This window comes from Trichechus manatus, unplaced genomic scaffold, assembly GCF_000243295.1.
Source record: "Trichechus manatus latirostris isolate Lorelei unplaced genomic scaffold, TriManLat1.0 scaffold00013, whole genome shotgun sequence".
NCBI lineage: Eukaryota > Metazoa > Chordata > Mammalia > Sirenia > Trichechidae > Trichechus > Trichechus manatus.
The window spans coordinates 19299345-19309658 of NW_004443949.1; the positions used below are offsets into that span (position 1 = coordinate 19299345).

At 37.2% G+C, this 10314-nt stretch overlaps 1 protein-coding gene across 1 annotated transcript in view; it reads left to right on the forward strand.

Moving 5' to 3' along the window:
* Positions 1 to 5934, forward strand: part of OBI1 (ORC ubiquitin ligase 1) — a 45056-nt gene extending 39122 nt beyond the window's left edge. The window contains exon 6 of the mRNA XM_004371408.2: positions 3061 to 5934. Coding sequence (XP_004371465.1) covers positions 3061 to 4600 — 1540 coding nt within the window. The 3' untranslated portion in view covers positions 4601 to 5934. The remainder of the gene's footprint in view (positions 1 to 3060) is intronic.
* The last annotated feature ends 4380 nt before the right edge of the window (positions 5935 to 10314 follow it).

Here is a 10314-nt window from a genome sequence, read left to right on the forward strand (position 1 = left end):
GCATCGTTTTATTTCTTGACTGCTGCTTCCATGGGTGTTGATTGTGGATCCAAGTAAAATGAAATCCTTGACAACTTCAGTCTTTTCTCCATTTATCATAATGTTGCTTACTGGTTTAGTTGTGAGGATTTTTGTTTTCTTTATGTTGAGGTGTAATCATACTGAAGGCTATAGTCTTTGACCTTCATCAGTAAGTGCTTCAAGACCTCTTTGCTTTCAGCAAGCAAGGTTGTGTCATCTGCATATCGCAGGTTGTTAATGAGTCTTCCTTCAGTCTTGATGCCACCTTCTTCATATAGTCCAGCTTCTCAAATTATTTGCTCAGGATACAGATTTAGTAAGTATGGTAAAAGGATACAACCCCAATGCACACCTTTACTGATTTTAAAACATGCAGTAGCCCCTTGTCGTAGTCAAATGACTGCCTCTTGATTTGTGTACAGGTTTCTTCTGAGCAAATTAAGTGTTCTGGAATTCCCATTCGCAGTGTTATGCATAACTTGTCATGATCCACATAGTCGAATGCCTTTGCATAGTCAATAAAACACAGGTAAACATCTTTCTGGTATTCTCTACTTTCAGCCAAGATTCATCTGACGTCAGCAGTGCTGTCCCTCATTCCATGTCCTTTTCTGAATCTGGCTTGAATTTCTGGCAGTTCCCTGTTGATGTACTGCTATAACCGTTTTTAAATGATCTTTAGCAAAATTTTACTTGCATGTGATATTGGTGATATCGTTTGACAATTTCCACCTTCTGTTGGATCACCACTCTTTGGAATGAGCACAAATATAGATCTCTTCCGTAAGATCCATAAAAATTACAGCCTAGGAAACCCTATGGGACAGTTCTACTCTGTCACATGGGGTTGCTGTGAGTTGGAATCGACTTGCTGGCACCTAACAACAATATTTTGGGAAACATTCCTTGTCACTGATCTTTCCATATGCAAGCCTTTGAGTTCCCAAGGATGTCCTTTGGTAGCAGCTGACTTATCTGATAACATAACTTGATCTTAAATTACTTGATTTTTCATCTGAGGATACTTTTATTATAAAAATTGCACTTGAAAAAATATGTTTATTTAATGAAATTGACATTAAATAAACATGTTATACAGTTTTTCTGTTTAAAACTGTGGATTAATTTGATTATGCCAAAGTAGTTTTAGTCAAGAACTCTCAAGCATTTTTGCTGAATGCACCGAAAGATCTTTGTCAACTCTTTAAAGTTCTTTTGCAGAAACTACAACTGTATCAGATACAGCATTTATAAGCAAAAACATTTTGTAAGCAAAAACATTCTTCTTTAACAATGAAGAAAAACTCCCATCATCCATCTAACCATGTACTCATAGTAGTAAACTTTATCTTTAAAACAGGGAGGCTTCGTATTGTAGTTGCTTTTGGTTTTCTTATTACTGTGGGTTTTGCTTTGTTTTTTAGAAGTTAAAGGGAGTGTGATTTCTCTGAGACATCAGTAAGTTGCAGCGAGTAGATCAATGTTCAGCAATCATGTCTTTTAAGGCCCTTTCTAACCCTGATATTTTATGAGTCTGTATTTACCTTGGGCCCTGCTTTTTTCCCTCAGTGACAGGAGAGTGGAGATCACGTTGGGGTGAGCTGGGAAGTGAGATTGGGCTGGAGTTTAGGAGATGATGGACATTGAGAATCATAGAGCATGTTATGGTTGACTCTAAGAGATGCAATTACTGTTGCCTCCTTCTTCTTTATAGTGTTACAGTCTTGTTTGTGTGTGTTTGTGTTTTAATGCTTATACATGTTCTTAATTGTAATTATTTTTATAATTAGGGAAAAAAGAAAGAAACATAGAAGCCATAGATTAAAGCAATTTTTAGAAGTCACTTTTTCAAGTACCTTCCTGCAAGCTGACAACCCCTAAATTCTTTGAGATGGGTCAGTATTCAAGTGATCAAAAAGATGATTAAGAAAAGGATTTTTAAAAGAACTTTGGGGGAGAGAGGATATTTTTCATGGAGTTAGAACATAAGGCTAATGTTTATTGGCTCATAAAAAGTAGTTAACAAAAAAATGAGATTTTATTTAGTGGTTAGATGGAATTTTAGCTAGATATTTTATATCCCTTGGAGCTGGGACAGTCTTATTCATCTTTGTATCCCCAGTCCCAAATGCACCACTTAACCCATACTAGGTGCTCAAAAAATTGTTTTCTGAACTGAACCCAGTACCCATTCTTGAGGGAAGAATGAAAACAAGATGATCCTGGATAAAAAGGGTGAGTTTTTGATGTTCTCTTTTAGTTACTCTCCAAAATGTTCCCTTTCAGAAAATGTGAAAATGTTTTTATGCACAGTGTATTGGAACCACAAGCACTGACTTTGTACTTCAAAGTTGGAAGAAATGAGATTGATGTCCCTGTCCCACACAGTTGTAAAATGCCAAAAACAAGTAGAGCAGAAAGGAATTAAAGCCCAGTACTCAGAAAAGCCAAGTAAAAGCTTCAGATCAAGGGTGGCTATAATTGAAAAAGGCCAAATAAGTATTCAAAACCACCCCTCCTGGGACTATTACGATTTCTGAGTTTCAAATTGGCATTTTATGTTTGACAAGGTGACATTGTATAAGAAATGTATTGCAAAACACTGCTATACAATAGGAAAATGATTGAATGTAAATATTTCAAGATGTAGACCACTGTTCAAATGTTATCATAAATCTTTGCCTTTGTTTTAGGGGATAACTTTTCCTGCATGTATGAGCTGACTTGATAGAGCTGGCTCTTGAAAGGGAAATCATCAGCAAGTTTTTCTGCTTCTGCCACCACAGATCTGATTTCACATAAAAGTATCCTGTTAGATTTTTGCCATTGTTATCATATGCTTATTATTACATAAGGGAGGAAATCCTTTTTTGAAGATATTTCATCTGGCATTCCTTTTGCTCTGTTCACTAAAATGGTCTGAATGTTTTGTTTTCTGTGTGAAATTAGAATGGGCTGGGACAGTTTGTGCTCTTAAACTTTGAAAAGCAAAGAAAAAAGCTTGAGCTAAAAGATTAAGTATTCTTCCATTTTTCACAGGTTTGGAAGGTTTACAGTTGCTGCTCTTCAGTCCAAAGTAGAACAATATGAACGTGAAACCAGTCGCCTCAAGAAAGCCCTGGAACGAAGTGATAAATATATAGAGGAACTAGAATCTCAAGTTGCACAGCTGAAAAATTCAAGTGATGAGAAGGAAGCCGTGAATTCCATTTGCCAGAGAGTACTTTGTACAGATGGCAAGGGGAACAAAGGCAGCGAGGAGGATATGGCATCAAAGAGCCAAGGTGATGGTGCCAGAAAGCAGCCTGGCTCATCCACCTCAGGTTCTTCTCACCTGGCAAAGCCTTCCAGCAGCAGACTCTCTGATACCAGTTCTGCCAGGCAGGAAAGTACCAGCAAAACAGAACCAAACTGTTCTAACAAAGACCTTTATCAAAAACAGATGGAAATAGTGTTAGATGTGACAGATACAAGTATGGATACTTATTTGGAAAGTGAGTGGGGTAATAAAACAAGTGAATGCGTACCCTACAAAGATGAAGACCTTTATGATCTTCCAGCTCCTTGTACTCCTCTGTCCCTTAGTTGCCTTCAGCTCAGTACTCCAGAAAATAGAGAGAGCTCTGTGGTCAAAGCAGGGGGTTCCAAAAAGCACTCAAACCATCTCAGAAAATTGGTGTTTGATGAGTTTTGTGATTCTCCCAATGTTTGTAATAAAGATTCTTCAGAGGATGCTATAAGTCAAAGTGAAAATGAAAAGAAATCAGACTGTTTTGTTTCCCCAAAGACAGGGTTTTGGGATTGTTGCTCCACAAGCTATGCCCAAAGCTTGGGTTTTGAAAGCTCAGAGGAGAACACCATAGCAAATTCTGTTGGGGAAATATCGTCAAAGTCGAGTGAGAGATCAAGCTTATGTTTATCCAAGAGGCTGAGTTCTATTCGTTCTTTTGAAATGAATCGGACAAGAACATCCAGTGAGGCATCAATGGACGCAGCTTACCTTGACAAAATCTCTGAGTTGGATTCAATGATGTCAGAGTCGGACAACAGCAAGAGCCCCTGTAACAATGGTTTTAAGTCTGTGGATTTGGATGGGTTATCAAAGTCATCTCAAAGCACTGAATTTCTTGATGAACCAGATAAGTTGGAAGAAAGAACTAAACCAAACCTTTCCAAAGGTTCTCTAACTACCGATCAGTTAGAAAATGGAAATGAATGGAAATCCACTTCTTTCTTTCTTCTCCCTCCATCTGACCAAGAAATGAATGAAGATTTTTCACTCCATCCCAGTTCCAATCCAGGAACTAATGAAATCAAACCCCCAAGCTGTTTGTTTCAGACAGAATTTTCCCAGGGTGTTTTGTTAAGCAGTTCACGCCGGCTATTTGAAGATCAAAGATTTGGGTCATCTTTGTTTAAGATGTCCTCAGAGATGCATGGTCTTCATAACCACCTTCAGTCTCCTTGGTCTACTTCCTTTGTGCCTGAAAAGAGGAATAAAAATGTGAATCATTCAACGAAAAGAAAAATCCAGAGCAGCCTTTCTAATGCCAGCCCCTCAAAAGCAACTAAAAGTTGACTCATTAGAAAGGTGTCATTTGTGTTTTTGTCCTGAGAGGAATATGAAAGTTTTTAAAGTTATTTTTCTTTTTTTCATCGGAAAAGTTCTGTACAATTTTAAATTGATAATCTTTGGTCAAGTTTCAAGTCAGAATGGTGGATTAACCTGTACCCGGAATACTGTTGTTCATTTTGAATGGAGTTCAGTCTTTTGATTATGTTTTTGTTGGGAATCTTTTTGATCCTGGAAGGTAGAAAGAGGGTTTTGTTTTGTTTTTAAAGAGTACTATATGTATCTGAGTTAGGGATATTTTATTTTCTTGAACTTTGACTTAACTGTTAGACACAGTGGCCTGCTGATCAGCCTTAGTTGTCTCACTTGGATTTTGTAAATACAACTTTCGGTGCTGTCTGCACACTCACTGCCCATAAAACACTTGAGTTTCCTTGAAGCTTTTCCTAGGGTGGAAGTTATTTTACCTGCCTCTTTTTATTTATGTTTAGTGATGGCCTAACTTTTATGCAAGGCAGTGATGGAGAAATAGCACTCAAACCATAGTTCAGTACTCATTTGTTTTAGATTTTACATATATGTTTGCGTTTGTTAAACATTGTGTTTTGTCCCATATTTGTAAAAAATGTTCTGCTAGTGTGAGAAGACATTTTCTATTTGAAAATAATTCATTTTATGTCGGGTAGGTTCAGTTTGCTTGTCTTTTCATGTGTGTGTAAAATCAGAAATTGAGCTTACTTTGGAAGAGATTATGGCAGCGTTGGGTTTGAAGGAGCCTAAATCAGATAGTTTCATTTTTCTGGATATATAGCTACAGAAACACTCATTGCCAAGTTCTTCATCCACTGACATCCCAGGGGACCCTTTTGGAGGGAAGCTCTTGTTAGCATGTTAGTGTTCTTTATGTCAACTCTATGCACGGTAGCATTCTTGCTTACTCCATTTTCCATACTTAAGAAAGATAAGTTTCAACTAGTTTACATAACATCTTTTATGTAGAACAAATTCTTTTTTCATGAAGAATGTGGGGGGGTGGTGAGGATAGGTAAAAGTAGAGCACAGTTTTTAATTTAGGCTCTGAAAAAGTGTATTACTAATCCAGACATGTTTGGCATACCTGTACAGGCCTTTAAAAATGGGTTTGTATGCTAATGAGTCGTTTAATGTGCACTGAACATTTTACATTAATACTGTAATGTTTTACATTAATACCGCATGCTTTTCCATGTGAAGTGAATAAAAGATGTCATAAGCACTGTAATCCTTGATGTTGTTTTGAATATTGAATTGGCCCATAAAGACCAGGAAAACTTACTGTTTTCAGTTGATCTTAAACAGGGTTTAAGGAGCCCTGGTGGTGCAGTGGTTAAGTGCTCAGCTGCATGAACTGAAAGCTTGGCAGTTCGAACCCACCAGCCACTCCGAGGGAGAAATGTGTGACAGTCTGCTTCTGTAAATATTTACGGCCTTGGATACCCTATGGGGCAGTTCTCTTCTGTCCTACAGGGTCACTGTGAGTTGGAATCAACTCGATGGCAGTGGGTTTGGTCTGGTTATACAGGGGTTGACAAACTCTGCCCTGTGGGCCAAATCTGGCCCACCACCTATTTATGTAGGGCTTGTGAGCTAAAAATGGTTTTTATATTTTTAAATGGTTAAAATCCAAAGAAGAATAATATTTCATGACATACTCAAATTTCAGTGTTTCTAAATAAAGTCTTTGTTTTTATATAATTTTATCTTGTTGTTGTTGAGAATATACACAGCAAAACATACACCAGCAGTTTCTGCATGTACTATTTAGTGACACTGATAACATTCTTTGAGTTGTACAAACATTCTCACCCTCCTTTTCTGAGTTACTCCGCATTAACATATCTAAATAAAGTCTTATTGGAACAAAGCTAACTCATTTGTTTACTCATTATCTATGGCCGCTTTTGCACTAGAACGGCAGAGTTGAATAGCTGCGACAGAGATCAGATGGCCCCACAAAGCCTAAAATATTTACGGTCTGGCCTTTTATAGAAAAATTTGCCAACTCCTGTTATAATAGACTCTGAGAATTCAGTGAAACCAGAGGTAACAAATCACTTTTGTGATTTAGAGAATCATTTCCTCTGCTTTTAGAAGTAGTAAGAGCTAGAAAACATCGATAACATCATTTTTGTGTTTGTGGAATATTTTTTCCAATAATTATTTGTGCATTATTTTATCTTTCTGATACTTTAAAGCTAACGGGTACTTCCAGAGATACTGGCAACTCAAATATCTTTGACGATATGGTTATAAATTAGAAAATTAAATGTAGAAATCAAATTTGTCTGAATAGTCACAGGATAAATTTTGGGTTAAGCCTTGCTCCTAATTCTGTCTATAACTCTTCTTTACCAAGAACGTGTCTGTTTTTGACCCAGATGTGTATTGAAACTGTACCATAGAAATCTGGAATGTGTAACCTGATTTACTAATGCCTAATCTCAGCTGCTCCACCCTCCCCCAAAGAGTACTTCATATTTTAACCTAATCAAACCATGACATTCCTCAAAGAGAGTAATCTGTGCGGGATTTGATTTTAATCATACATTCTCATTTGTAGTCTACCGTAATCTGATAATGTAATGACAAATATGGTGTTTCACATTTTAAAATATACCTATAATGCACACAAACGCTAAATATAACAAAAAAAACTACCTTTCATTGAGAGCAAGTACTTTGCTAATAACCTCTGTCTAATTCAATTCTTTCCAAACCTTGTGACCTAAATTACTGTTATCCCCAATTTACAGATGAGCAAATTGAGGGTTAGTAATTGCACAGCTGGAATGAGGGTAATGTCTTGGAGCTGGGTCTTTGACTCCAGAGCTTATGTTCTTCCTCTCTCATGCATGGGATCCACATTTATGTACCAATGGATGAATGGGTTTTAAATCTCCCAACGATTTTTTTTAAGTAGTATTTTGGAAGTATTAACATGTTTCTTTTCAAATAGCGTTTAACGCCTGCCTGTGTTCCCATGCCTGTGTCTAACTTTACTAGTAAGTAGAAGCTCAATGATGGGAGTTGTGTGTATACACTTCATAAAGATTCACATTAACTCTGACATTTAGATAAATTTAACCCTCTATTGGTTAATTTCACCAAAGCTACGTTAAAAAAAGATGTACTGGGAATAAAGGAAGCAGACACTTATCAGGTCATGCCTTTATAAAAACACCTATAGACTGCTCATCTTTCTCAAATGCTATGGCTATAGAAATGTGACGGTGGGCCAATTGTGTGTGTGTTTTAAGCATTGTGTTTTTGGTGAAAGTTCACATAGGAAATTAGGTTCTCATTTAACAATTTGTGTACATAATGTTTAGTGACATTGGTTACATTCTTCACAATATATCAGCATTCTCGTTATTTCCATTTTGGTTCTGTTTCTGGTAATCTGGTTTCCCTGTCCCCCTTGCCTTCTCATCTTTGGTCTAGGGTAAATGTTTATCATTTGGTTTCATCTAGATGAATATTTGGAGGAGCACAGTACTCATGGTTGATATTTGTTTTATGGGCCAATCTGTCATTTGGCTGAAAGGTGACCTCAGAGTGGTTTGAGTTTCAAGTTTTAAGAGTATCTTAGGGCGATAGTCTCGAGGATTCATCTAGTTGCTAGTGGTCCAGTAAGTCTAGCCTTTTTTTAAAGAGTTTTTAGTTTTATTCTACATTTTTCTCTCATTCTATCCGGGGCCATCTCTTGAATCTCTGGATTGAACGGTCAATAGCAGTAGCTGGGCACCATCTGGTTCTGGTCTCAAGGTAGGTGGTGTCATTGCGTAGATTATTGGTTCTGTAGACTGGTTTCTTCTTTGAGTCTTTGGTTTTCCTTCTTTCTCTTTAGCTCTGGGTGAGTAGAGACCAGTAGTTGTATCTTAAAAGCTGGCAAGCTTTTAAGACCCCAGACGCTATTCACCAGACTAGGATGTAGAACATTGTCTTTACGGACTGTATTATACCAGTTGACTGAGTTGCCCCCACGAGACTATGGTCCTAAACTCTCAAACCCAGTAGACCAATTCCGTGAAGTGTTTGGTTGTATCTAGGAAGTATCCATAGCTGTGCTCCCTATGTGCTTTATTTTACTCATGAAAATACATGCAGCACACATAAACATGTATATACATATGCCTACAGTTATCCATATAGGCCTTCCTGTACATATTTATGCATACTTATGTGTCTTTATAGAGCCCTGGTGGTGCAGTGGTTAAGAGCTACAGCTGCCAGCCAAAAGGTCAGCAGTTAGAATCCATGAGCTGCGCCTTGGAAACCCTGTGGGGCAGTTCTACTCTGCCCTATAGGATCACTCTGAGTCGAAACTGACTCGACGGCACCTAACAACAACAACATAAGTCTATGTAACGAAACACATATTTTTAGTTATTTCTGTTGTTGCAAAATTGTATATCCCCCAATGAATTTTTTTTTACAAATATCCAGATAAATTGTTCATTGACATTAGTTACATTTATCACAATTTGTCAGCATTGTCTTTAATTGTGTCTATACCTTTCTATTTGTGCTCACTCATCTTTACTATGATTGTACTGTGCTCACTGCTTTCACACTCAGAGCCACAGTTCCCATCACCAAAAATAACAAGTCTGTAAATTCTAATGCATACTTACCCCTCCCTCTTCCCTGGTAACCACCAATGAACATTGGTCTCTCTATATTTATCTGTTCTTCTTATAAAAAGGGATCATACAATATTTGTCCTTATATGCCTATTTCACTTAGCATTATGCACTCCAGGTCCATCCATGTTATGTTTCCGGACTCGTCATTGTTCTTTATGGTTGCATAGTATTCCATTATGTGTGTATACCACAATTTGCTTATCCTTTGGTCTGTTGATGGGCACTTCCATCGTTTCCATTGTGAATAAAGCTGCAGTGAACATACTAAGTGCATGTATCTGGTCATGTCAGTAGTTTTAGGTCTTTAGGGTATATTCTTAGAAGTGGGATTGCTGGATTGGAAGGTAGCTCCATTTCTAGTTTTTTGAGGAAGTGCCAAACCATTTTCTATAGTGGTTGGGCCATTTTATAGTCCCACCAGCAATGAATAAGAGTTCCAGTCTCCCCACATCTTCGCCAGTATTTATTGTTTTTTTTTTTTTTTTAAATCAGTGCCATTTTAGTAGGAGTGAGATGATATCTCATTGTAGCTTTGATTTATTTGCATCTCTCTAATGGCTAATGATTGGGAGCATCTTTTCATGTGTTTGTTGGCTACTTGAATGTCTTCTTTGGTGGAAGTTCTGTTCATATCCTTCGCCCACTTTCTAACTGACTTTTTGTTTTTGAGTTGTCGAGGTTTTCTATAAATTTTGGAGATTAGACCCTTATCTGATAGTCTTTTCCAAAGATTTTTTCCCCCAGTCTGTAAGTTCTCTTTTTACTCTTTTGATAAGGTCTTTTGATGAGCAGAAGTTTATAATTTTTATGAGATCCCATGTATCTATCTTGTCTTCTATTTGTGCATTTGTTGTGATGCTTATTATCCTATTTTTGCAGAAGATTTACATCCCATAGTTTTCCCCCAGGTATTTTATGGTTTTAGGTTTGACAGTTAGGTCTTTGATCCATTTTGAGTTAGTTTTTGTGTTTGGTGTGAGATATGGGTCCTTTCAATTTTCTGAAGGTAGATATCCAGTTTTGCAATATGCTAGA